The sequence below is a fragment of the Rhinolophus sinicus genome, chromosome 6 (assembly GCF_057876585.1).
Source record: "Rhinolophus sinicus isolate RSI-liver-muscle chromosome 6, RSI-T2T, whole genome shotgun sequence".
NCBI classification, from domain to species: domain Eukaryota; kingdom Metazoa; phylum Chordata; class Mammalia; order Chiroptera; family Rhinolophidae; genus Rhinolophus; species Rhinolophus sinicus.
In genome coordinates, this window is record NC_142506.1 from 44,452,993 (window position 1) to 44,480,126 (window position 27,134).

At 47.3% G+C, this 27,134-nt stretch overlaps 1 protein-coding gene across 3 annotated transcripts in view; it reads left to right on the plus strand.

Moving 5' to 3' along the window:
- DISC1 (DISC1 scaffold protein) overlaps nucleotides 1–27,134 on the plus strand; it is a 309,809-nt gene that overhangs the window by 72,837 nt on the left and 209,838 nt on the right. For 2 of the 3 annotated variants that reach the window (XR_012490698.2, XM_074316477.2), the window contains exon 4: nucleotides 18,433–18,580. Coding sequence is in view for 2 of the 3 variants with exons in the window: in XM_074316477.2 (XP_074172578.1) it covers nucleotides 18,433–18,580 (148 nt within the window). In the remaining variant the exon portion in view is untranslated. The remainder of the gene's footprint in view (nucleotides 1–18,432; nucleotides 18,581–27,134) is intronic. The other variant, XM_074316478.2, reaches the window with a different exon arrangement.

A 27,134-nucleotide genomic window follows, 5' to 3' on the forward strand; every position in this document is an offset into this window, starting at 1 on the left:
TAATATTTCACAGTAGACAACATTATTTTCCATCACGGCAATGTATGGGTTGAATGACCTTTATCTGTTGATGACAGTGATGTAGCAGAAGGGACACTTTTCCACTTGACCTTTATACAATGTGCCAGCTTGTCTCCTAACACAAAATAAGTTAAATTGACAGGCTCGGTAGAACACTGACCTACCAGAAGCTTATTGTTGGAAAGGAGACAGGCACAGACGCAGCCCCTGTGAGCCACAGAGCTTGGTGACTTCCATAGCCCCAAGGGTGGCTTAGACATGACGACTGCCTAAGTCACTGCCAGAACATGTAGTGTAATTAGTTCCTCTGAGAGTTTGCTTTTGAATGAGATTGTTTGTAGTGAATTTTGGTGCCGGGGACTTGATGACTCTGGCGGACCACTCTACTCTTTCTGCTCTTCCCTCGTGTTCGCGCTCTGCCTCTCTTCTTTGCTTGCAGTCAGGTTATTGTCCTAGCGCCTTTTGAGAGTAGAGAGAAGCTGGAAAGCCCGTAATAGATGGACATCACGGGATGTTTTCATCTCATCGTTTCTATTGCTTCCTTTTGCCTTTCCCTAAACGTTACTACTTCCTTTTAGTTTTCTACCATCGGGTGATTTTCCCCTGAGGCTGACGTGGGAACTTGGCATGTTTGCTCTTTTCCAGGCAGTGGTGGGCAGAGGGTTCTAGGAAGCAGGGAGAAACGTGTCATGAGCCTGTCAGGCCTGCTGGGGCACGTACTCCTGAGCATCGGCCCACTGGGTTGCAGCCCTAGTTCAGTTCTCACTGCAAGAGGAACCACAGGCCATTCACTTCACCTCTTTAGGAGCCAGTGGAAGGCCTCCATTTTTGTTCAGAACAGATGTCTGCTGTTGGTCCCAATCGTGAAAATGAAAAACAAGCGTGTCATTCAGGGATTTTTCCAGAGCTGGATCTGCTGTGATATGAGAAATCACATCACTGCTCAGTGGGTACAAGATCACCTGCCCTACCTGCCTCGCTGGGCCCGTGTGAGAAACGGAACTGGCGGTAAGAAGAGTGCTGATTGAAAGAATGATGCAGGGGTGGCCGGATGGCTCAGTTGGTTAGAACACAAGCCCTTAACAACAGGTCGCTGGTTCGATTCCCACATGGGCCAGTGAGCTGCACCCTCCACAACTAGATTGACAACAACGCTTGAGCTTGGAGCTGAGCCCCCGGTGGGCGGCCGGTTTTCTCAGTGGTTAGAGCTCAGTGCTTATAACACCAAGGTCACCGGTTTGATTCCCACATGGGCAAATGAGCTGTGCCCTCCACAACTATATTGAAAAAACAATGACTTGACTTGGAACTGAGCTGCGGCCCCCACAACTAGATTGAAAAACAACGACTTGACATCCTGGAAAAACACAGTGTTCCCCAATATTCCCCAATTAAAAAGGAAAAAAAGAAAGAATGATGCCAGTGTGTTAGCTGAGCCCACCTATGCTCGGGGAGTTCTGGGTGGTAGTTTCTGCTTTTTAATCTTTTTTACAACACAAACAAAAAGAAAAAAAAAAAGAAAAAGGAAAAAGTTTTTAAGAGAAAAAATTAGAAGGACATAAAAAAATGCTTTGGAAAGTTAGAAATCTAACAAAACCCTCAGTCCCACAGCCGAATTTGACCTCATGTTCCAAGTAAGTAAATCTGGCTGAGATGAATATTTGATGCATTATCTGTGGAATCAGAAATTCACTTGCATTTTTGAAATTAAGAGGCTGCTTATCAAAACAGTGGGTGAAGGTATAAACCCTTCTTAAAGATCTTTTTTAAAGATCTTTTTCTTAAAGATCTTAAATGATGAAATGTTCACTTACATCATGGGAACTTGGGACAGTGACAAAAAATTGGCATCTGTAAGATTGCATCTCCAAAAGGGTGCCATTGCTCAAAAACAAAGCAAAATGAAAGAAAACAACATCCAAGAAGGAAACACAAATACTTGAAAAGCACTGCCCTAAGGACTTAAAAATGATATCTCAGAACCTCTGAAACCTTGTTGCGAGGAAGAGAGACTCTCCTTCTCCATCCAGTCCCCTTTTCTGTTTACTGTAAGCTTGACTTTTGCGTGTCCAGAAACACCGTAGCTGGAGGTGCTCAGTCTATAGGGACGATGGCATTTGGCGCTGGGTCTTGAACAGTGAGGACAAGTGGGGCTTGCGGTGACGCAAAGCCCTCTCATTGTCCACACTGGCGTGAGTGCCTCTGAGTAGCTCCCGGAAGTGCGGTTTTGCAGTGTAAACAGCAGTGAGCGTCACGTGCTGTCAGGCACAGTGAGGGGCGTCCCTCTGGGTCCATTCTCCTTAGCGTAACTCATTTCCTTCTTGGAAACAATTGGTTGGGGTCTGGCATCCAAGCCTCAACACCCTGAATCAAACTCCAGTTAATGGCACCCCCCAAATTTAAATAAAACAAAGCAAATAGCTATCTACACAGAGCCAGCCATTACTTCTTTAGACATAATGAGAAGAAAAAGGATTCAGGTGGAAGGATAAGTGTGGAGTGTTGCTTCTCTCTCTCTATCTCCCTCCACCCCCGTCTCTCTCTACCCCTCACTCTCTTCCTTTCAGAATAGTAGATACTAGTTGTGAGACTGAGGAAAGCCTGCTACCCCAAGACTTCTGACACTGAAGCACCCATCCCTTATCATGGCATGAAAAACCACTATTGTTCAACATCAGTGTTTGAAAAATTAGATTTTTTTAGGGAAAAAACCCCCACCCAAAGTGAATGGAAAAGCATGCCATGATTAATGTCAGTTATGGGGATTAAACTTTTGGGCCTTTAACTGAACGTGAATCCTGCCCTTGGTGGCAGCGTGTCCTAATCTGGACAGGAAGCCACTTGCCCTGCAAACTGTTTCCTAGGACAGTCTGTCCCCTGTCTTCCAGAAATGTCGCTACAAGGACAGATGCACTGGCCGTGGGCTTACTCTTTTATGGAACTTCTTTCTGGCCCAGTTTTAAGTGACAGGCATTCTTTCTGTGCAGAATCACTTACATCAAAAGTTAAATTCTTGTAACAGGTCTGTTGTGTCAGACTTCTCTGATAGCTTAGAGCAGACATTTTAAAATACCCGTCCCATCTGGTTTATAACTTTATAGTCTGCTCTGGTGATTTTTGTATCATCAATCGGGTTACGACACCCTCAGCTTCTGGCCTCCCCTTCTCTCCTCCCCCGACAGATACACTTCTGCAGCCCCTGGGACCGCTGGGGTGGGCAAGGGCAAGAGCTGATGTCTCATCTTCTCCCTCCCTCCTTCCTCATTTTTTGGGGGTTGTGGGTGGGCTACATCTGCTCACCTGAGGAATGTCAAGTGCCTGGTGGCAGAGCTGGACAATTAATTCTCTAGGCCAGTGGCTTTCAGCTTCTGACAGTGACCCACAGTAAGGAATACCCCATAATCCTATACATGGAACAAAAACACCGCCCACCTGATATCGGATTCGATCTGTTTTAGTTCAGGAAAAATGAATGTGGGTCTCCATCCACTAACGAGCAGTATTTTGAAAATACTGCTCTGGTCCTTCAGACGACTTTGCATACCTAACTGGCACACGCTTTGCATGGGGCTGGGGGCAGTGCTCCTGGCATGTCCCCTGCCTGCCAGCCTGGGTCCATGGGAAAACCTGGAAATCCCTGATTCTTTAGGAAAAAGCAGGGCTCCGTGAAAGAGTGTTGCCTTTTCCTGACTCCTCGGGGATTCTTACCATATTTGAAGGGGGCACCAGAGTGGCCTGTGGGTTCTAGAACTCTGCAAACAGTCCCGAGTGGGGTGCAGTTTACACGTCTTTCCGGCATCCCCAACTTCCAGGTGGATTTCCTGAGGCCCTAGGAAAGAGGGAAGGAGCCTGCACAGTGCCGTGAGCTGTTCCCCCCAAAAGAAAGACAGTCTTTTCTCCTCACTTCCTTTCTTTTGCTGTCTGTGTGGACACGGGCAGACTTTTTCTGGAATTCCTTCTCTTAGCAGTCTGTGGTAGGTTAGCTGGCTCCAGAGTCTGGCCTGAAAGATGAGGCACCCCCTATTTTTGTTCATAACTGTACCTCTGTGTGCTATAATTCTGGCATTAATATGAACAAGGGATTCCACCTCTCCCAAGAAGGAAGGGTTCTCGATGGTTTTTTTATACTCTCAGGTCTCACTCTTGCTTGGGCAGGCTAGTTGTCAGGGAGACTCTGGGTGCCAAGTGCCTGGCATAGCTTTGCTCATACAAACAAAGTAGCCAGCTGCTGTTTATCCAGATACAGCTGGTTTTCTGCACAGAATCTGGTCTCTGCCCATTAGTATCCTTCACTGTCCTCCTCACCATAGGAGAGGCCCCCGTGACCCCTGGGGTCACTGTCTGTTTCTGGGAGAAGTGAGTCATTCATGCTCCCAGTGGGGTTTTGGCTCCAGGCCCTTCACCCGTAGCTGCTGGTTCTGCTCCCACGTGACCATAGAGAGGGCTGCGTGGTGCAGGGATGGCCCTGGGAGTCAGCCCGGGCGGCACCAGCCATGCTTGAGTCCCCAGGGATCCAGCTCTGGGGGGACGCCACAGTCACGGGGAACCCAGGTTTCTCTTGGTCATTGGCTCTAGTAATTTGCAGATTTTGCATCCACAGAGTGCATCCTAGAAAAATGGTGGTATTTTCCCAGTGTAGTGGGAGAAGTCAAGTTGACCCTGCCCAAGCTGGCTGAGGGTCCCTGTGTCCACACGGCTGAGGAAGTGGCACTGGCCTGTTGTGGCTGGTGTCTGTGAGAGGACGAGGCTGTGTCTGTGAGTCCTGGAAAAGTGCATGCTGGAGTCACCTGCAGCTACTGGAGTGACACACTCACATTGCCAGGTGTGGAAGACAGAAGTAGAAGGCCCGTGAGGCAGCAGAAAGGGGCGCCAGTGCCTGCCATCCCCCGGCTCCAGGCTCACAGCCTCTTCTCCAGGGGCCTCTGTTGTCAGAGCCCGGCCGCGGCCTCTGGCAGGCAGAGTGTGGTTAGTCTGCAGGTGTCCAGCCTCAGCACCACAGAGCAGAAGGTAAAAGGTGAGAGCTGAGTGACAACAGCTTAACAACTGGCACATCCCCAAATAGCTTTTCTACATTATGAACCAACTGCGAGATAACAGAAAGGGCTAAAGCAGATGGAGACCTAGGAGTCAGCTCTGTAACTGCTAAAGCAACACTCTAGAATGTGGCTGAGGTCTCTGACAACAGTGGACCCCCGAATACCAAACCCCAGAATTAGAATTACCCACCCAGCCACAGGCAGCAAGAAGGTGCAGGCTTGTCTTTGTTGGGGGGTCTGCCCTTGTAAACCTGAGTTATTTATTTATTTTTTAAAATGTAAATTATAGTTCACATACAATATCATATTAGTTTCCGGAGTACAACATAGAGGTTAGAGATTTGTAGACCTTATGAAGTGGTCCCTCGATCAGCCTGGTGCCCCTGAAGCCTGAGTTCTTGGAGGAACAGAGCAGATTGGGGGCTTCCCAAGGGCATCTGATCTCTAACAGGCGTGGGCAGGCGGCTGAGCTCTGCCTGCTCGGTGTTGCTCCCAAACTCACTAGCCGGGAAACTTACTCCGTCCCCTGAGCAAGTGTATGGGAATGGGGGCCCAGGAGGAAGGAAGCGGCATGTCCTCCCCACGTAGGATCCCCACGGCAGTGGACACAGCAGTTCTTACGGGTTGACAGCACCACTCCAAGAGGGATGTAGGCAGACGGTTCTGTAGGTGGCAGCACGCTGCGGTCCCGAGTCATGTCGCTCTACTGCTCTGTCCTAATTCAGGGAGTGGTTTTAGAATACCAAGAGAAGAGAAATGGGCGGACTGCTGGGTCCTTGAAACATCACAGATGTCTTCCTTCTTAGCCTGCGGCAGATAAGGGTCTGCTGAGATCTCACCCCCCCCCCCCCCCGGCCCCCGCCCCAGCCCTGCAGGAATTCCGTGTGCAGAGACTCAGGGTTGCTAATTAACAAAGAACTTTGATGCTGGATAGAACCAACCCAGGAGTAGGGCTGCGTAATACAGCAGTCAGTGCTTGGAAGGTAACAGTGTTAGGAGTTGTTCTTAAAACACCAGCGCACCTGTGTCTGTAGCCCCTTGTCTGCTGGTGTTTGCAAGATAGTAAAATGGATGAGAACATAGCAAAAGGTTATCGTGAAACACTCAGAAAGTCTGCGTCATGCCTAGTCTTAAAACAGCTTGTTTTCTTCCTCTTTTCTTCACGGACACCATGAAATTTTATACTGCACACCTCCTGGTGTTTCTCTTGGCGGCATAGCGCTAACAAGTACGTGGAATGTGGTCTGTCAGCATGTCATAGTGTCCCGCTAAGGCTCTGTGACTTTCAGGTCCTTCAGAACCACTGGTCCCTGGGAAGCTAGAGGTCACCTGTGCCGCCGACATGAGCGAACGCAGCACAGGTGAGTCAGGAGGAGGGCAGGAAGCTGCTGTGCATCTTACATCATGAAAAAGGAAGCACAGAGAGACTGGCCATAAAGTCCTCTGAACGAGACAGTCCTCCGGGGGTTGGGCCCTGTGGCTCGTAGGCTGGATTTTAAAGAGATGCCATTTGAGTTGAATTAAATCTGAATCAACAAGCTGGGGCCGTCACAGCAATCTTTTTGAATTATTTTTACTTTTTGTAAATACAGCTCTGCCGCTTGTGTTTTACAAAACCATCCACAGGCATTCTTTTCTTACCATGTCCCAGTAATCTGGTGGCACAAGTGGGATTAGTGCAGTCATTTTCATGTGTAAGATGAAGCAACTGAGTCTTAGAGAGGTTAAATAAACCCCAGAGAATAAAGTTGGCCCAGGGAATCCAGGATTAAAATCTGGGTCTCCTGATCCTTAGGCAAATAAGGCATTTAAAAATTCTGATTTTGTTCTTATACGAGAGGATCTTACACACACACACACACACACACACACACAGTACACACATGTATGCACGCGCGCACACATGTATGCACACATGCAACACATGCACAACACATAACACACACATGTACACACACGCACACACATGTACTCGTGCACACACATGCATGCACACACGCATGCACACACATACACATGCACACACACGTATACACATGCATATGCACATATACATACACACACACACACACATACACACAGAGGAATCCCAGCACCCCCTTTACATTGTTTACTTGATTCTTTTATACATCCTTAAGTATTTTTCTTTAGGATAACATACAATTTTTTTTTTAAGGTTCCAGTTTTAAGGATTGTAAAGCCAAGATTAGTTTTGAGAGCGTGCATATGCTCTCCTCCCTCGTTCCCTAAGTATTGGTCACGTGCCTTTCATAGCACACATGCATCAGGTGCTGGGGGGTGGCTACCAACAAGGCAGCGTTGGCTTCTACCTGCAGGAGCCTGGGGCTCGGTCCCCTGCGGCTACACAGCACCTCACGGGGCTCCCGGGGCTCCCAGGTGTTAGCCGTCTGGGCGAGGTGTTAGCCGTCTGGGCCAGGTATTAGCCATCTTCACCAACGAAGGGTCACTGAGCTGTCAACTGCTCTAGTTTCTGTAGCTCTGAGGATTTGGGACTCTGTCCCCAGAGTCATGCTTGGCCGTGACTTTACGCCATATGGAACCACATGGGGGATTCAGCTGGTTCTAGAAAGCACCTCAGGTGCTTCTCATATGCTCTCTGTTATTATTGCATTTGTGCTCAGGGAAACATCCCCACTAACTCCAGTTTTATTGCTAAAATCTGTACGGCATCTAAGGACTCCGGGAAGATACTTCTAAAACCAGTCCTGCAGACCCTTCTAAACCTTTCAGCATCTTCCTACCATATAGAGAGCCATTGCTTGAGACCAGCACACATGTGGATGGGTCCACAGTTTGTGGACAGCATCGCTCTTTATTAGCCATTCATCTCATTGGCTGCTGTTTTGTGATTTCTATTAGCATCGCCTTTGAATTAAAGGTCACTGTTTTATTTGTACTGTGGTGCTTCAGCCAAAAGAAAACAGCTCAATTCCACTTTGTTCCAAGGAACTAATATTCTAACAGGCTTTATTTCTTCTGATGGATTCCATCCTAATTAGAATGGCTCAGGCTGGTGCAAATAATTTGTTTAATCTTAGTTTTTTATTGGACTGTGCCATTTTTCCAGAATCCCTGTATGCCAGGAATTTAAGCTGCTCATGCGTGGTGCCATGTTGTTAGCCAGCGACCAATTTAGTGCAGTCCCCTTGGCACTGAGCGTCGTGCTGGCGTGTCCTATTTGTCTCTCACAGCAAGGGGTATACACATCAAGGTGGTCTGCATTCAAGTTTTTAAATCATGATGACAGTGGTGGCCCAACCGTGCACTCCTTGAATCCTGAACTTCATTAGAGACGAATATTTTAAAAGATGTTTTACAAAAGACAATGAGGTTTTAAAAGATCACAGGTTGCAGCGATGACCATTAAAAGGATGTGAGAGCCTGTGGTTTCTGAGCACTGACAAGCAGATGTGTCCAGCTAATGTTTTATGGAAACACCAGCAGAGCAAATTACTCATGAAAAGTCTATTCATAGGAACTAACTAAATGTCATGTCCAGTTTAATAGTGAAAACTGAGTGCCATCCATAACCAATAAAGAGAAATAATGAACAAACATTTGAATTCTTTCATTTGTATGATTTCTAAAAATAGCCTCAATGCTAATAGTATGTTCCACGTTTGAGAGGCGCATCAATGTATTCAATGGTCCGAAAACCCTTTAACGTATGTGGAGAAAGATGAAGGAGCCCATGAAGGAACTCACAGATGACCATTTGGATTTTCAGTATTACGTTCTTTAAGGCTCCTGGAGATGTGGAAAAGGCCCTAGAATCATTTAAAGTTATATTATTGTTGTCAGCAGCTGCCCATGGCCTTGTCGGTGTAGTTGGACTCCTATGAAGAATTGTTCTTTTAACATCTCTCTTAACAAATAAACTTCAACATTCAGTGTATGGAGTCTGTCCATTTATCAGCTATGCATCTGAATTGCTAAGTGAATTAGTAACTGCCTAAGTGATTGACCCATTTTGGTAATGACTGATCATATATCTAAATTCAGAAGAACAAGGCATAAAAATTTGTTTTGTTTCACGTAGGAGGATCTGCCATTACATTTTCTTTTTCTTCTTTTTTTTTTTTTTAAACTTTATTGGGGAAGGAGAACAGAACTTTATTGGGGAACAGTGTGTACTTTCCAGGACTTTTCCAAGTCAAGTTGTTCTTTCAATCTCAGTTGTGGAGGGCGCAGCTTAGCTCCAGGTCCAGTTGCTGTTGTTAATTGCAGTGGGCGCAGCCCGCCATCCCTTGCAGAAGTCGAGGAGTCAAACCGGCAACCTTGTGGTTGAGAGCCCACGCTCCAACCAACAGAGCCATCTGGCCACCTGGCAGCTGAGCGGCAGCTCATTGACTTCATTCTAGTTGTGGAGGGCACAGCTTGCTGGCCCATGTGGGAATCGAACGTCAGCCCTGTTGCCCAGAGCTCGTGATCTAACCAACTGAGCCACCCATCGCCCCACATTACATTTTTCAATAAGACTTTCTCTTTCAGACTTTACACACTTTTAAGCAGATAAAAATAAAATCACACCCAATTGAGTTTTATTTCAAAATCCATGCTCGTTGACCCCAGATAGAAACCCTACTTGCTAGTGCCTGAATGTACCAGCTGACAATTGCTTTTTATTTCTAAAAATTGATTTTTTTTTTTTTACAAATTATTAAAGCAATACACGATCATTGTAAAAACATTTAGAAAGTTTAGAAATACAAATAAAAGAAAAAAGTCACCTTTATTCTCATGGTACAAGATAGTCACTGTTAGTATTTTGGGGTATGTGCTGACTATTTTGTTGTCCTGTTGAGTGGCTTTTTCTCTCTTGTCCTTTTTTTTGGGTTCTCTGCATTGTAGCCACTTGGAAATGATCTACAGAATGTTCCTCCTTCTTGGGTAAGTTCTTTCAATGCATATCTCCTAATAAGCAGCTGGGAAGTTGGATGGGTATCTCTTCCTAATGTCATCAGCAGGGGTGATGGCAGTGGTGGTGCTGTTGGTGGCAGTGGTGGTGCTGGTGGTGGCAGTGGTGGTGCTGGTGGTGGCAGTGGTGGTGCTGTTGGTGGCAGTGGTGGTGCTGGTGGGAGCAGGGGTGGTGCTGGTGGGGGCAGTGACAGTGGGTATACTCCATGGTACTGGCAGTTGCCAGTGGAGGTCCCGCCACCTCACGTCTGAACAGAGAACGTGGATCACGTCTAGACAGTGGTCCAGTGCTTCGCAGCATCTGTAAGAACATACTTCAAAGAAGGTGTTTTATAGTCTGAAAACCTGAGGCTTTTATAAAAAGTAACCAAAATTCAGTTGGTCAGTTTGGTGATTGATGTTTCGTGAATAAATGTTTTCTTACGAGTTTGGTTTTAAGAATTGAGGCAGTATTTTGGAGTGAGCCATAACCAACCACCCTTTCAGAAGCTCATGATCCTGGTGAATTTTGTATGTTTTCTGATGTGTCTGAATACTGTTAACTTCAGGCGTTGTTTACAAGCCTATTGACAGCATGTGTGTCCGTACACACACACACACACACACACACACACACACACACACACACACAGCTTGCTGGGCGTATCACACATTCAAGGCCTAGGGAAGTAACTACAAATTTCATTACTTTCGCTATTTTGATCACTTACAATTTATTTTGCTTAGAAAATTCTTGTTGAGGAAGAACAGATGCTTTAAACCAAATATTCTACTGAAATATTTCCAAGGTAGGCTCAGGGCTGAGTGGGAAGTATCACAGTTAAGTTATGGCTTGTCTTCCATGAATTTTGTCTTCCCCAAATGTTTGTTTTTCCTTTCAGACCATGGCCAAAGTGATTTCTCAGTCTTCTTTCTGCACGTAGAGATATAACATTCCTAGAAATCCTTTTTGGTGTACACTGAAAAGGTCTGTGACCCGGGGGAACCAAGCTTCCTAAGCAGTTTAGCATTAACAATTTGAGGAAACCAAATCTCCATTTTTATGCAGAAATGGAAGAGCAGCATAAGTTATCAGTAGGCTATTTAAAAATATAATACTTTTCTAAATAATAAACAGCTCAAGATTTTATTATTGATTTTATAAGAAGATGAAATGAGAGAAAGTCACCCACCCTCATACTGACTGACTGCTAAAAACTCTTAGTTCCTCCCAGGGTTTTTTTGTTGTTGTTCTCATTTTTAAATATATTTGTAATCATCAAGTACAGATAATATGTACATATAATTTTGTATTCTGTTTTTCTCATAATATTAAAATATGTCCACACAGGTTTTTTAACTGTTTTTTGATGTGCTATGTACCATTCCGTGAATGGATATACCATAGTTTATTTAACCATTCCCCTAGAATTGGATGTGAAGCTGTTTCTAGTTTTGTTTGTTTTGACTGCTAAATGCTTTCTGTGAGGAAGAGGCGGGTGGTCAGTGGGTTGCGAGGCTAGTTTGCACGTCCGTTGCTCTTAGGACTATGCTGGACCCCGTGGGAGAACACAGTGGTCCGGCACTCAGGTTTGGGCGTCAGACAGACCTTGGTTTGACTTCTGATTCCGCACAGCTGTGTGACTAACCTAGAAGAATTTCTTAATGTTCCCTGAGCCTCAGTGCTTTGATCTGCCAAGTGGGAATGACTGTCCCCTCACAAGGCTACTGTGAGGGTAATATGGTTGATACATAGCAAGGGCGCATGGCAGCCATACAATGGTTGCTGTTTTTCTGGGTCCTCAGTTCTCCTCCTCCCAATAGACGCAGTCATTCACTTCCTTATTCAGCATTTCTCCGTACCTGTTGTGCGCCAGACGTAGGTAGATGCTGGCAGGGCCGGCAGCATTACGGCTCGGTGCCCAGTGGATCCCTGACTCTGGGGACCCAGATGGACCTGTGTGTGATTGGAGAAACGAGGGCAGCAGGATGGCTCCTGGAAGCACCAGAGGAAAAGCCCCGAGTCTGGCACCAAAATAAACAAGGGTCAAGTTCTGACGTGGCTGCTTCCTCATTCTGAGGCCATTGGTGAATCACCTGAATTCCGTCACTTCAGTTTCTGCATTTGTGTTCCTCCTCTGCAAGTTGTTGTGAAGCTCAGAAAGGATGTATATTTAGCATAAGCGAAGTAGATGCTCAAAAATGATTATTATGCTTGAAGTCTTCGGTGTCCCAGCAATGGCTGAGTTTTATGATAATGAATCTAGCAGATTCCACTGTTCTGATATGTGAGAGACGGTTCAGCTGTGCTCATGTTAGGCTGAACTCCATTTTGCTACAGTTTAACTCCTTGTGAATTGGTCATGTGACGTGATGTGCATGGTAATGTGGGGTCATTAGACTATTCAACTCTCAGCAAATAGCATCCCTGGCCACTGTGTAAAAACCAAGCAAAAATGATGTAGGAAGACGTCGATTGCTTCCTCATGGTAAAGGGCTTCCTTAGCGCCTAGGACGGTCACATAGCCAAGAATGTGGTTTACACCTTACAGTCTGTGGTCTGGAGATGGAACGAGCTGTAGGGATCCAATCTGTTCAGCAGCATGGATGTCTTCATCAGTGAACATTTCTTGCGTCTCCATAACTGTTTATTTGCTTACTTAGGCACAGATGTAGGAAGTACTTTTTTTTCATTCTGTGTCCATGTTGTACCCCAGGTAACAGACACTCAGGACTGATGAGCCAGGGAATAACAGAAGTGCTGACCCTTCGTTAAACCTAATAAGTATACAAATATAAGTACACAAGTATAAGTGAACATAATAAGTATACAACAGGAGCATAAAAATACATTTACTTGACCCAAAATGGAATGAGATGATGGTTAGCATTTTATTGCTGGTGTCCTACAAGCAAAGCTTGTGAGATGCTTAACTTGAATAAATAGCGTTATTAGAACTCATTGTTTGAAGTGTAATTATGCTTAGTGCTTGGTAATGTCTTCCGTGGTTATCTTTGAGTTCGTTTGTTTTTCCTATTCAGCTATGTTTACAAAATGCAGCAGCATCTCGCTAAGATTATTGCCATCCTGCAGTCAGCTGATCTGTCAGCTGTATTCATTCAGCGCTGCTGTGTAACTTCTCTGATTCTGCCCTTGGATCTTGAGCTGTGAACTGAAATCAGATCCACAATGCTTATAGAAAGCTTGCCGAGGAGTATGAGAAAGGAAAAGCCAGAGAATGTGTGTTGTTTTTTCATCCACTGGGCCAAATACAACCATAGGAGGAGTCACACAAATTAAGGGACTTACAAGTCAGAAATACAGCATTTAATAGCACTGCGGTGATCTATTTATAATTTTTAAAAATTGGAAATAATTTCCCCCTAAAGAGATGCTGCAAGTATAGGACTAAGAACTTGCACGTCTCCCTCCCGCCGACCCTCCAACTGTCATCGTGAAGCCTTTTTCTGAGCACTTGAGGGCAGCCGCAGACACGATGCACCATCAGCCCTAAGGACCCCACTGTGTTTTTCCCCAAACAAGCTCTCCACACCACAACCTGCCGCTTGCCCAGTGAAGGAGTCCACACTCATACTCCGCTCCTGGCCGGTCTAGGCCCCACTCCCATTTCAGCAACCGCCCAGCCGGGTTCTTCCCTCCTTTCTCCTGCAGGGACACACACTGCGTGCGGTTGGTGTGTCTCTACCTCCTCCGGCCGGCGAGCTTGTCAGTGCTCAGTCTTTGAAAGTGTTAAGGACAGCGTCGCTTACGTTTTGTCAGGTGATCGTCAACCTGCGTCCTGCGATGCTCTCATGACTAGACTGAGATCGTGACGCCTACTTTCTGTGGTCACGCTGCTGCCCTGCACCCCACCAAGCCTCCTTTCCGTCGTTCCTTTCTATTAGTCGGCATTCGGTTAGTGTGGAACCTGGGCTCCTTCTCTATCCACGGTTGTACATCATTAATAGTATTACTTGAGCCTCAGATTATCCGAGATTTGGCCCATGGGAGCTCCTTCAAGTGGCTCCTGTGTTGTAGTGACCTGTCCCCATCCATCTTTGAGCACGTCCTAATTTTTTGGTACAACAAGCTTGTACTGGCCCTGCCTGGGGCCTAGAATCAGACATTTGTCCAACGAGCGCCAGTCCCTTCATGGAGGCGGTGCTCAGAAATCAGGATGTGTATGCTTGGGGTGCTCTTTGCCACTGGGGTATCATTGCTTCTAGGCTCCCTCAGTGGATGAAGATGGAAAATATATGTAAATGCACACACACGCATCTACAACTGTTTCCATACCTATCTGTGAGTATCTGTATTAAAACCCGTTAGTTCATACCAGTAATTCCATTTCAGAACAACACACCTAAGTTCTTTCTGCTCTCACCCCTTTCCATAATTGTAGTGTATTCTCTAGGACTAAGAAACCCGGCTCTTTCCATCCTCCATTTCCCTACTTCCTCCTCCCATCACTTTACTTCTCTCTCAGCGTAGCCTATTCCCACCCTCCTGGCTGGCTCGTCCGCCAGCTGCCCCATCCCTCAGTGTACTGCATCCTGAGGCACCTGTAAGCATGCCACCGTCTGCCTCTGTGTGGCTTCCTGAGCCACTGGGCACCTGACCCTGAGTGCTGGCAGGCACACCACCACCAGCACCAGTGGGGCAACTCTCTGCCAACTGCCCTGCACAGGACAATGCCTGTTTTTAATTTTGACCCCTGTCCCCAGTCTCTGAGTCCCTTAAGAACCAGGAAGATGTCTTGTTCATCTTGGCAGCCGTATGGCCCACCACTATTGAGTTAGCAGAAGTATTTGTTAATGGAATGAACCCATGAAATAATAAATAAGCTTGGCATTTAGAAAGTGAGAACTGCTCTCTTCAATCAGTTTCAAACACTCCTCCCTTTCAGAGGAATAATTTCTCCACACCGTCTACACTGATGGATGAAGTGGGCTGGCCACGCTGGTTGGAACTTCTCCCTCCTCCTTTGAGGCATGCAACGGACTGAATGCTTGTGTCCCCTCAAATTCTTATGTTGCAACCCCAATCCCAGTGTGATAGAATTAGGGGTGATTAGGTCATGAGGCTGATTAGGTCATTAGGAGGCCTGGGGAATAGGATTAGAGTCCCTAAAAGAAGAGGGCAGATTGTGCTCTTTCTGCCACGTGAGGGACACAGCAACCCAGAAGAGGGCTGTCACCAAAATCCAGCCACATTGGCACCACACTGGCACCAGGCTGGCACCATGCTGGCACCACGCTATGAGACTTCCAGCATCCAGAACAGTGCGAAATAAATGTTTGTCATTTAAGCCCAGGAGGAAAGAGTACAGTCCTGCAAGGTAGACAGTGCACTTGGTTTTCAGCTTGGTGAGTCTCACATTTTTATATTAATTTAGCTGCTAATGGAAAGGATTCAAAGTGGCTTATGAAAATACACAAAACAACAACCAAAACGAGGGAATCTAAATGCAAGTTTAGCTGCCCATCTTTTTGTGCATTCTAATTGTGAGTGAGGCAGCGTCCCCAGTGCAGGTCATTAAACAGTGACAAGCATGGTGACACGGTCCCTCTCTTATGGACACAGATGGCCTTGAACAAGTAAAGACAAGTGTGAGGCACTGAGGGCATGAAGGAGCCCGGGTGTGCTGAGGCACACGCAGACCAGGGAGCCCACCGGGAAGGTGGGGCCAGGAGGGGCCACGATCAGCAGGAAGAGGAGGACTTGACTGGGTGTTGCTGGGGGGGAGTGGCAGGTCCCCCGCTCAGCTCCTGGGAACTTCCCAGTGGAGTCACTCTTGACCTTTGTCTTCTCTTGTTCCCTGTGTCCAATCTGTCAGAGACTCCCTGAAATCCAAGGACCTTTCTCCACCCCCACTTTCAGTTTTGGTGGCCGCCATTAGGTCTGGTTTAGGGAGCTGCCGTCACCTTGTGGCTGGTCTCCGGGCTTCTGCCCTTAACAGTGTCTTTGCAAGCGTGGGTTTTCCTGTTGAATGTGAGTCCATCATGTGACTCTACTGAGCCAAATGCTCCAGCGGCTCTCAATTCCCTTGTGGTCACCGCCCAAGTCCTTTCTGTGGCTACGTGGCCTGACCATCGAGCCCCTGCCCCATCTCCTGTTGCTGTTCGCTTTGTTCACCTGCTCAGGCTCCTCAGGCCGGCTGGGAGCACCCTGCCTGGAGTATCTAGTCAGTGAAGGGTGTACTTCGGGGCGACCAATGGAGTGTACCCAACACCAGCCAGAAAACAGAAACGACTTGAGATAGCCACACTTTGGAAGGTGAGTGGCAGCCTGAGACGTATCTAATCGCAGGTGGTTCCTGGGAGAACTTATGTTTTCCTTGGGATTTGTTGTGAACGTGATTTTTGGCAGCTCATGGGCCGTTTCCAGTTTTATTTTGCTGGATCTGCTTGCGTCCTCTGAGGACTTCCTCTCCTGGCAGTGGCAGGGTACAGTTGGGAATATGGCGGGCAGTGGAGGGAGGCCAGACTGGGGCTCACTTGCTTGCGGATACTCGAAGGCCAGGACCTAATGGTGTTACTAGGAGGAGCCAATCTGCTGAACGCATGGTAGGTGCCAGGTACGGTGCTAAACGCTTTGCATAGATTATCTCACGTAATCCTCGGGAAACCTGATGATGCAGATACGACCATTATTAGCCCCATTTCTACAGATTAGGAAACTGAAGGTTAAGTAACTTGAAGGTCAGACAGCTGGGAATGACAAAGCTGAGGTCGAAACTCAGTTTTCTCCGAACCCCTGTGTAGTGGTATCTTGACCCATCTTTATCCCTCATTATGACTGTATCCATACTATCGTAAAGCACATAAGGTAAGGGCTTTATTGCTTTCCACTGAAGTTTTGATTTTTATATAGCAAGAAATAAGTAAATAACTAAGTAACAAAGTAAATGAATACATAAATTAATGAAAATAAAACAGTTAATTAAAATGTATTTTACAGAACGTTTGAAGCTTGGTGTTAGGGAACAGGGACCTTTCAGCGTTGTCTGAGAAGACCTGTCAGGCCAGACTCTGCTGTGCATTGGAAATGTGATGTCTGAATCAGCTCCCGCTGTCCCTTTGAAGAAGGTGGCACAGACTGAGCGCTCTGGCAGTTACTTGTGACTTGGTCTTGAACAGGAAATAGACGACCCTTTCTGGTGTCATTACAACAAATCCTTGGCACATCCTTTTAGCGAGTTTCTGGCTATCAGCCCCAGTGCCTGTCGCACATTTATGGGCAGGTCTCTCAGTGGACATCCCCAGGGACCCAGGTTTGCTGCCCATGACACCTGGGACCACCACCCTTTCCTCTGCCCAAGAGTGTGTCTTGGGCGTGGACCAGGTAGGACGTGTCATTGCACAGGAGGGTGCACTGTGACTAGCATTGATAAAAGGTTTTGTTCAAAGCGTTTTCAAAATAACATGCTTTTGCAAATAGTTATAATTCAAAATTGAATCTTAAAGAAATGGCTTCTTGGGAAATGGCTGTAGGGCTGTAGAAATACAAAGGAGTTTCTGTGATGTAGGGTGGAGCCTCCAAATGTCTTCTCATGCTGGCACACATAGCAGAGGATAAGATTATATTTACAGTGCACACCGGGTAAGCAGTAGGCGCTCATGGCCACAGGTGGCTGCCTGCCATCCCGGCCAGCCCCACAGCCCACCTGCTGCCCCAGGGTGGAGGGCATCAAGGCTTCCATGCAACACCTGGCCAGGCCCACCAGGATGGAAGCTCAGATGGATGGTACTTTTCAACCCACTCCTTATATTTCTGCAATAATAGTTTTATGGGATGCTTTCCAGTTGTTTAGGTGTTTGATGATGAAGGTAAGTTCTCATTTGAGGGAATTCCAATTGCTGCCATTTATTTTTTTTTTAAAAGAAAAATGGTTTTATAGTGATTCTATATTTATACCTTATCCTTGGATACTTAAGGTCATTAAAAAATAACAGGACCCCTACTTTCTAAGTGGATATATGGTCATCAGTAACATGGTAGAATTGAAACGTTGTTTCTATGCCTTTCATAACTGGGATGGCTTTATATTGATAGGAACTTTCTAAGGAAACATTCTTAAAATCAACACATGGGCACTGATTTTCTTCAACTGACTATATAGAACTTATTAAAATTAGCAGATTTCCTCCCAAACAATCACCATGGGTTTAAAAATAATTAATATTAAGTATCTTTCTATGTGATGGTGATTATTATGACCATGATATAAATACATAAACTATACCCTCTGATAGAAAACTGAAAGGTAGGAGGGCTGTACTGCCAGTAGAAAGAAGATTCTTAAAAGCAACCAACTAGGAGGAAAAACTGCTGGCCTAGAGCCCAGCTTTGCCTTATGTCGTCAAGGTGAATACTGGCTGGGAATGGAGCGAAGGGATCCTGGACTGTTTTGAGTTTCCTTGTTCTTTATTTCTCTGTCCTGTTTTGGATTCCCAGCAGAGACAATAAGACAAAGGTTGGAAGACCTGGAGAAGGAGCAGAGCAGCCTGCACTTCCAGCTGCCGTCCAGGCAGCCGGCCCTCAGCGGCCTCCTGGAGCACCTGCAGGCACAGGTGGAGGCCGCCCTGCTCGGGGCCGCCCAGCAGTGAGTACTCGCGGGGCCCTTCTTCCTGTCCTGGCCTCTTCCTCTCTCAGCAACTGTGAGTGAGGCGCTGCGAGGGCTTGAGCTGGAGAGACCCTCGGTTGCTTGTTTTTGGGGCGTGCCCTTTTGTGGGTTGGGCAGGTGGGGGTTCCTTCCCCAGTGAGGGAGGGCGGGGTCCTGCTCTCCTAAGAAGCCCTGTCTGCTCATTGACAGGGAGAGCCCCCTCCACTAGCACAGCCCGGGCCTGAGTGTTCCCCTTCCCGCTTCCCGGAAGCCAGCCTCTGAGGAGGTGGGGGTGGGTTTCCTCTTGTCCAGGGCAGCTGGGTCTTCTGTCATCGTTAGCCTGTCAGATCCACAGCCGGGCCCGCTGAATGAGGGATGGAGACACATCCTTCTCCCGACTCTGCCTCCTGCTCTTCAGCCACTTCTGCTGTTTCTGCCACCCAAGGGTCTCCTGCGGTCTGTAATAGATAGAGAGCGACTGCCATTTCTAATCCAGTGGCTGCACACTTCAGTCCCCCAGAGAGTTTTAAAATGTTGCGCTTCCACCCCAGGCTGACGTAAGTCAGGCCTCTGGCGGTGGGTCCCAGGCACTGGCATGTTTGAAAAGTCCGAGCCGCTGCTCTCATACACCTGCTCGTGTCCTCTCTGCCTGGGGAAGGCTTCCAAGGGAACAGGTTTGCGATGGCGCTCTTCGCCTAATCACAATGCAGGCCTGCTTTTACTTAGGTAGAAACCTGGCCACAGCAATTACACTTTACTTGCATCTTCCAGATGGCCCTGCCAATCACCCGGCCGTCTGGCCCGTTCCTAGTAGGTTACACGGCCTCCTACACGCAGCTGATCGTCGTGTCTCCCTGTGGCCTCTCTGCAGCCAGGCACATTGTTGTCTCGCGGGCTTGTCCTGCAGCTTCTCCGGGACCAGGTGTCTGGCGCTGGTCGTGCTTCCTTATGCAAGTGTCCTGAGGGGACTTTTACGTGGTCTCCTTAAGGAGCGGGTGAGTCCCGCCACCCCATTTCTTTTCTCACCTGACTTTGAGGTATCACCCGTTTCCACTTCCTTTCTCACATGGGGCACTTCCCAACTAGTTTGTTTCTCAGTTCTTTCTTTCAGTTGTTCTTTGGGGTGGTTTCTTGTCCTCCACTGCAGTCTCGGGCCATTTTTGGCATCTACTGATGTGTTTCTGTTTCCTCTACAAACACTGCATAGCAGTTACTAAGTGCTTTTCATAGTAACTCAATTTTTAAAAAATTTGTACTGCGGTAAAATATACATAACATAGAATTTACCTTTTTAATCATTTTAGGTGCACAGCTCTGTGGCATTAAGTGCATCCACACTGCTGTGCAGCTGTCCCCACTGTCCGTCTCCAGAACTTTCTCATCTTCACTCTGTCCCCATGAAACACTAACTCCCCACTCCCCACTCCCCCAGCCCCTGGCACCCACCATTCTATTCTCTGTCCCTATGATTTTGACGACTCTAGGTACCTCATATAAGTAGAATCATAAGTACTGTCCTTTTGTGACTCAGCAGAATGTCCTCTAGGTCCACCTGTGATGTAGCCGGTGTCAGAATGTCCTTTCCTCTGAGGCTGAGTGATGTCCCACTGGGTGGGGGGACCACACTGTGCTTATCTGGTCATCCTCAGTAGAAAGGAAGTAGCTCATTTAGTCCTCAACACAATTTCAGGTGTATTGTTTATACGTCGATATCTGTGTCTATATGGAGAGCTACACCGACACCGTCTGTACCTGTGTTTGTATTTAAAGGTGCGGAAATAAGGCCCAGGAGAGGCAGACTACCCCGCGGTGGGAGCTGGGCCGGGGCGCAGATCCACCAGTCTGGCTTGAGTCCGGCTTGGAACGAGCACACTGCACTGCCTCTGAGTCTGAGCTGGCAGAGGCTTTTCAATTATTGTCTATTTAGCCTATATGTGATTTGGCTGGAAAGTGATGCTTTTGTTATGGTCTTGGCTGAGTTTCTCATAGACCATGATAAACTAAAATAAAGGCAGGAACATCATGCTTCCTCACTGAGGCTACATCATCTGGCATTTCTTCAATCACCTGTGACCTATAAAGATAGCAGTTCCATCGGGTTCAACCTACTATGTCCCCATAAAAGCAGAGGCTTTATTGACCGTTTGAGAGGCCCATAAACGACTGGCTCACTTGTTAACTGTCTCCCTCTCTCCTTCCCTTGGAGGAGTTACCTGTATGCTGGGCTTGGTTCCCATTCACTTTTTGAGCACCCACCGGCCCCCCGTGATCTGATTTCTCTCCCTCTCACTACCAATGGCAGTGATGGTTTTCTAGTTTAAATTTTTTTATTCATCATTTTTTTTTCTTTTTTAAAAAATTTATTGGGGTGACAATTGTTAGTAAAATTACACAGATTTCAGGTGTACAATTCTGTATTACATCATCTATAAATCCCATTGTGTGTTCACCACCCAGAGTCAGTTCTCCTTCCTTCTAGTTTAAATTTAAAAGGCATTTTATTCTCTATATCACTGCATTGTCCAGAACTTGGAATCAATCACATTCACTCCTAAAACTGTCTCTCCCCTTGGCTTTCGTGATGCGCCCTTTCCTGGTCACCTTGCTGCCTTGCTGGCCCTTCTTCTCATCTCCTCTGAGCTCCTGTTCATGTCCCTTCTCCCAGTACTGATGACCCTCTGCTTTGGTTCCAGCCTGGCCTCTCTTCTTACATAACTGCGCTCTTTCTGGGGGGCCCTGACACTCCCATGCTCTAGGTATCATTGATGTACTCATTTCCCTCAAATTTGTGTTTACCCCGATTTCTCTCCAGAGCGCCAACCTACGATTGAGCTGTCTCTCCAACATCTGCCTGATCTATTACTGTTTACTGTCTTTTTAGCCTAAAATTTGACTATCTTTTAAAACTATGTATTAAACTTAGCTTTTGCACACTTTACTCCCTGCATCAGAAAATGAGACTTGAATTAGATCACCGTTTTCCAAACTCCAGTTATTTAGGTATTACCTTGGCTTTTCTTTTGCCAAATCCACCTGTTCTGTTATTAACACAATTAGAAAATGACTAAAAATCAACTTTTTTCCTACATTTTTCTAGTGCCTATTAACACAATTACATAGCTGTTAATTTTTTAAAAGTTGGCTTTCAACGTGCCAGCTGTCCCTCCAGCCTGTGATTTTTGTCATTCTCAGGATTGTCTGGACACACAGGCTCCCCTAAACCGGAGGCTGTGGCTACAGTTCTCACCGTGGCCACCAGGGGGGCACACTGCCAAGCTGGAGCTCAGGGAGCCCAGAGCTGGACAGAAAGGTTTCTCCCCGGCCAGGGGCTCCTCAGAGTCAGGGGAAATAGAACGCTTTCCAGTGAGCTGTACTTTTTCCGTAGAAATAGACTGGTTGTGTCAATGTGGTAAATTTCAGTACTAATTAATAACACAAACAAGTGCCTCCTGACCTTTTGGAATCAAGTATTTCTTTGCGAATCTGGTGAAAGCTATAGCCTTCTTCCATCATCAACCACACGCCTACAAGCGTGCAGGTGGCTGCGTGCTGACTCAGGACACACACAGATGTGCTCACCCTTCAGGGGGTCTTTGGATCTCAGGGTAAGGAAATTGGCTTAGAATAAGTTTTAAGGAGATGGAAACACCCAAGGACCAGTAGGTACTCCTTTTTTTTTTTTTTTTAACTGTCACTTTGTCCATAATAACCCTGGTTTAATTCAACTTTTTAAAACAGCACCGGTTAGTTCTCTGAGCCTTGTGTAGAATGCCACCCGAGTCACCCTCAGTTTGTTTGGGTCCTTCCAGCAGCCCAGAGGGTTTCAGCCTCTGCCTTCGTGGGTTAACTGGCTCTTTCCATAGCAGATATGGGCACTCAGATGGCATGGCATCCTGTTCTACACAGCTCAGTAATATCCTGGGTCCCTGGGGTCCTTGCTCAGTGGGGTACAGACACAGCCTGGTTTTACTTCAGGTTTCCTTGGCTGCTGAAGACGTCTTTCCCATTTCGTTTTGATATCTTGGGCAGATAACAGAAACGTGTGGGTCGTTTTCAGTTGCTAATTCACCCATCAGCCCAGTTCAAAGCTTTTCCTATCTAGTGTCTGTAATCCTCTTCTTGTTGGTCATAGTGGCCTCCAGGGCTCCCCGGGGGGCTGGGATCCCCTTGTCAGAGGTGTTGACACACTCTCCCTCTTGTGACACTGGTGTGGGTTCCCCAGTAGGCACTACCCAGACCTTGAGGTGAATGCAGCCTCCTCCATCCCACCTGGGCAGCCACCACTTTTCACACGTCACAGCCTCTTCCTGTGGGGTCCCCTTACTGAAAGGCACACGTGTCATGAGGATAACTTTGTGACGGCCACTTGACTCACGGGAAGATCACGTATCTTTGCCACAGTGAAAGGTGGGTGTTCAGGCCACCCCGTTCCAACCTGTCTCCGCCCTCCATGCTCTCCAGTTCCTTTATCCAGAGGTTTCCAGTGGGATTGACCCCAGGTGCCCATGTGGTGATCAGCTCAATAACGCACCGTTTATTGACCTTTCCTCCTTCTCGCTCCCTCACTCTTGTTTTGTGGGAACCACTTCTCCAAATAACAGCCCAACCACAGATCCTTGTCTCAGACTCTGTTCCTAAGACAACCAGCCTGAGGCAGGGCACTCCCCGTCTTTATGAGTGAGTCTAGTGGGTTTTCTGGTTTTCATTTGGTTTGAGTGGACGATACTCCCTCTTTGCCCCCATGTGGGGCTGTGTGGAGGGGCAGGAAAAGCATCTCTCACGGAGACTCCTTTCCTGCACGGCCAGTAGGTATGCCTTGAGAGTGGCAGTTGATTGTGGTGGCATAGCTTGGAAGTCCCTGACGTGGGGCACCGTACCAACACTGTACAGATTTAGAGTGGGGGACAGTTAGGCCTGTGTCCTTCAGCTTCAGCTTCTAATTCTGGAGCAACCAGAAGATTCCACCTCCATGTCCTGTCACAGCAGTGACCAGAAAAAAACAGAGAGACACCTGTCCTTGCTCCAGTCAAAAGAAAGCGAGTTTTTCCTTTCTCCTAAGAGGAGAGTTTGGCTTGCTTTTACACACATGTATACTTCTCATTTCTCCAACTATACATCCTCTGTGTTTTCCCATTGGACCTTCGCTAATATAATACGAGTATGTATGTGGAAACCGGTCATATTTACAACCTGAATTGTGTGTGCAAAATGTCCTTTATCAAAGGCCTTTTCCCAATGGACACCTTAAAACATATGCGTAAGTAAGCAAAATATAACAGAGTTTAAAACAAAGGTATGCAGTGGTTTTCCAGTGGGGCTTTGCAGGCAGAGCTCTGGTTTGCCTGCCCAGGTACTTCCTGTTAGATCCTTCCAGCCCGATGCGAACAGAAGAGAGGAATGCTGGGTGGCTCGTGATGAGTCTGGACTGAGTTGTTCTTCCTCTGTTCCCTTTAACACATGTGATTCTTTCTGTCATTTAATTGTCATGTCGTGACCATCACCCCATAGGATTCAGTGAGTGACAGTCAGCTCCTCCAAGTTCTCAGATTGGCATGAAGAGACACTGCAGAGGACTAGAAGTAAGTGTTCCAGACATGTTTTACCAGAGATATAAAATGACACAGCCCCGTGCTTATTGCATAAAGATGGTTGTTACTACCAGCATAACAGGATATGTTTCTGAGTCAGAGCTTGAGCTGAGGGCCAAATGGGCACTAGCGAGGCCTGAGTCCCGCTCCCAGAACACCCACTGCTGTCACCTGTCATCGCCTCGAGAAGAGAGGGAGGAGGAAAAATTTAGGGGAAAGTGAAGGTGAAGTGAAGGGGATGCCTCAGAACTTGTTTTCGAATCAGTAGATTAGGAATAGAAGCTTCCGGAGGTCTTCTAAGTCGTCCTCTTTGCTCAAATTCAATGGAAGTCTGTCCTGAAGCTAGTTGCGTTGGGCACGGCGACTATAAACCCACATAAATATCCATGCGCTCCTCTTGCACAGTAGTCACTTCTGTGCGTGGGTTAAGATTGTAGGAAGCGATGATGTTCAGTGTCCTAAGGAATGTGACCTCTATTGCACTCTCCTTGCTTTGTAGACCCAAATCACACATACAAAGGAAGAGCTATAAAGCAACCTGTATCCTGCCTGGCAATTTTACAGTATTCGCTTGTGTTATCAGAATGGCCTCTGTAATTTGTGACACTGTTTGTTATGGCACTTTGTTGGAGGAGGGAGCTAGCTCTAGATTTGAAGCAACTTCAGTGATTACGGGACTGGCACAAACTGCTTCTTCACCACCATCTTCCCAAAGACGGAGAGACAGGACAGGGAAGTCCTATGACTTAAACTGGATGGAATGGTCATCAGTAGGGAGTGATTAGCAGAGGTGTTCAGAGGGCCACTTTCAGCTCTTTTTGCCAGAAACAGTCGTGTCAACTGAGGTTTTCCTGACTGTGATGTGCGAGCATTGCCTTGATAATTTGGGTCCTTCTCTTGACTACAGCTCTACGATTCCAGCTGTGGCACAAAACATCAGTTTTTCTGCCACAATGAAGACTGGCATTCCTGTCTGGGAAAGGGACCCTTGCTGTTATACATACAACTGTGTGAATCACAGCAGTTGCTGTGAGCCTTTCTGCACAGATGACCTGGCAGTGGGGTGTCTGGCCTCCCCATTGCCCTGCCGCAGATGCTTCCGAAGGCGGCCCTCTGAGAAAGGGACGGGCACTGGGGACCTGGGCGTTGGCTGGGGAGGAGATGGCGATGTGCGTTCATCATGGGTGCAGACTCATGAACCAGCTGGCTCAGGAAACGCTGATGCCCAGATGGTGTTTCACTCTTTTCTCAATATCACTGAACTCACAGAAGTCACATGGTGAGTGCTCTCACTGGAATGAATAGTGTTCTGTGCAATTTGGGGCTCAACCATTTTCAGGGGGTGTAGAATCTTATTTCAGAAATGGGTTTTATCCTTCTTTAAATGATTGGTGGAAAAGACAAAATTAGAAAGGCTGGGATTTCCTAGCACTGGGCAGCCCCAGATGGGGGCCTGTGTGACACTTCATGTTGGACCACGGGGCCCGAGACACCCTGAGTCCCCATTGGCACCAAGAGCTGCTCCAGCATCCAACCTCCTGTTTTTAATTCTCGCCCCTGAGCGTCGTGCTCATTTTACACCCTGATCAGTTTACCCCAGCTGACACTGGAGACTACACACTGAGAAGCATTAAATATAATGGGGACAACTTTGTCAGCAGGGCTCGGAGGACTGGGGGTTTGAAACATGGAAGCCTGTCCCTTGCTTCGTTACTGAGCTGCTGTGTGTCCTGGGGCCACCGCTCAGCGACTGTGGATGGCTTTCTATACAGGGAGTCTGAGAGATTGGAGAGAGGAGTTTTGGTGAATCACAGGGGCTTTTCTTATGGATTAAATAATGAATGTGATTAACCATAATGGGGGGAATTCCCAGTTGCCCACCTGTAGCTCCTCGTAGCTAATTTTTAATTCTGTGTTGATTTCCTTCAATAGCTCCCATCCCGACCCAGATGGTATCTGGTTAGGAAATTCAGGAAACTGAATATTTGCATAAGCCGTGCAAATTGGGAAATGAATTAATGCAAAGAAGCGATCTAATGCAATAGAAAGCTGAATATAAACAACTTCTGGATTTTCTAGGCCACAGACTCATTAAATCATTCAATAAACATTTGCTGAGCCCCTGCTCAGTGCTGGGCGCTGGAGACAACCAGAGGTGGGTCAGTCTAGAGCAGTGGCTGTGTGAACAGGCCGAGGCTTGGCGGCCCGGAAGAGGAAGCGCGTCCCACTCCCGCGATGTCAGCGGCTGGTGAGGGTTCCGTTCCAGAGATGTCCTGTTCTGAGCCGTGCAAAGAGCCTCAGAAACATTCCCTCTCACTCCTCCTGTACGGTATGGCCCTGTGGAGGAGTATCCACTGAACGTGAGCACGGCGTTCGTTTTCCTGGTGCAGACACGAGACGCGAGGGACAGTAAACAGCTCCCTGTGGACGGAGGGGCCTGCACACAGTGGGTGCTCAGCGGTGCCTGTTGAGTAAACTTGATCTCTGTGGTCAGTCGTACAGGGAGCCGTCATTCTCATCCTCATGCTCGTTTTGAAAACCGGAGGGTAAGGTTCAGAGAGGTTAGGTAGGCCAAGGACACACAGGCAGAGAAGGAGGAATTGCGGCTTGAGCCGCGGTCGTCTGCCTGTGTGTGCTGAGCCCTCCCTGTCTTCTCTGCTGCCCCTGTGGAGCAAGGGACTTAATCAGTGGGTGTGGGTGGCACATGGCAAGAAGCTGGGAGGAAACACGTTCTCATCTTGCTGAGAGCATGTGGTGTCCGGGAAGAGCTGGGACGTGGGACCAGCCGCACGCACGTCTGACTGCGCTTCTTGCTCTCGGGGTGACCGGGAGCAAGTCCCTTAATTTCCCAGCCAGTGTCCTTGCTGACAATACTGTAGTAATAGTATCTTCCCTTTAGGTTTGGAAGGAGAAGTGAGTGCGATGAAAATGACAGTGTCTGGTGTATAGTAAATTTCAATTCATAC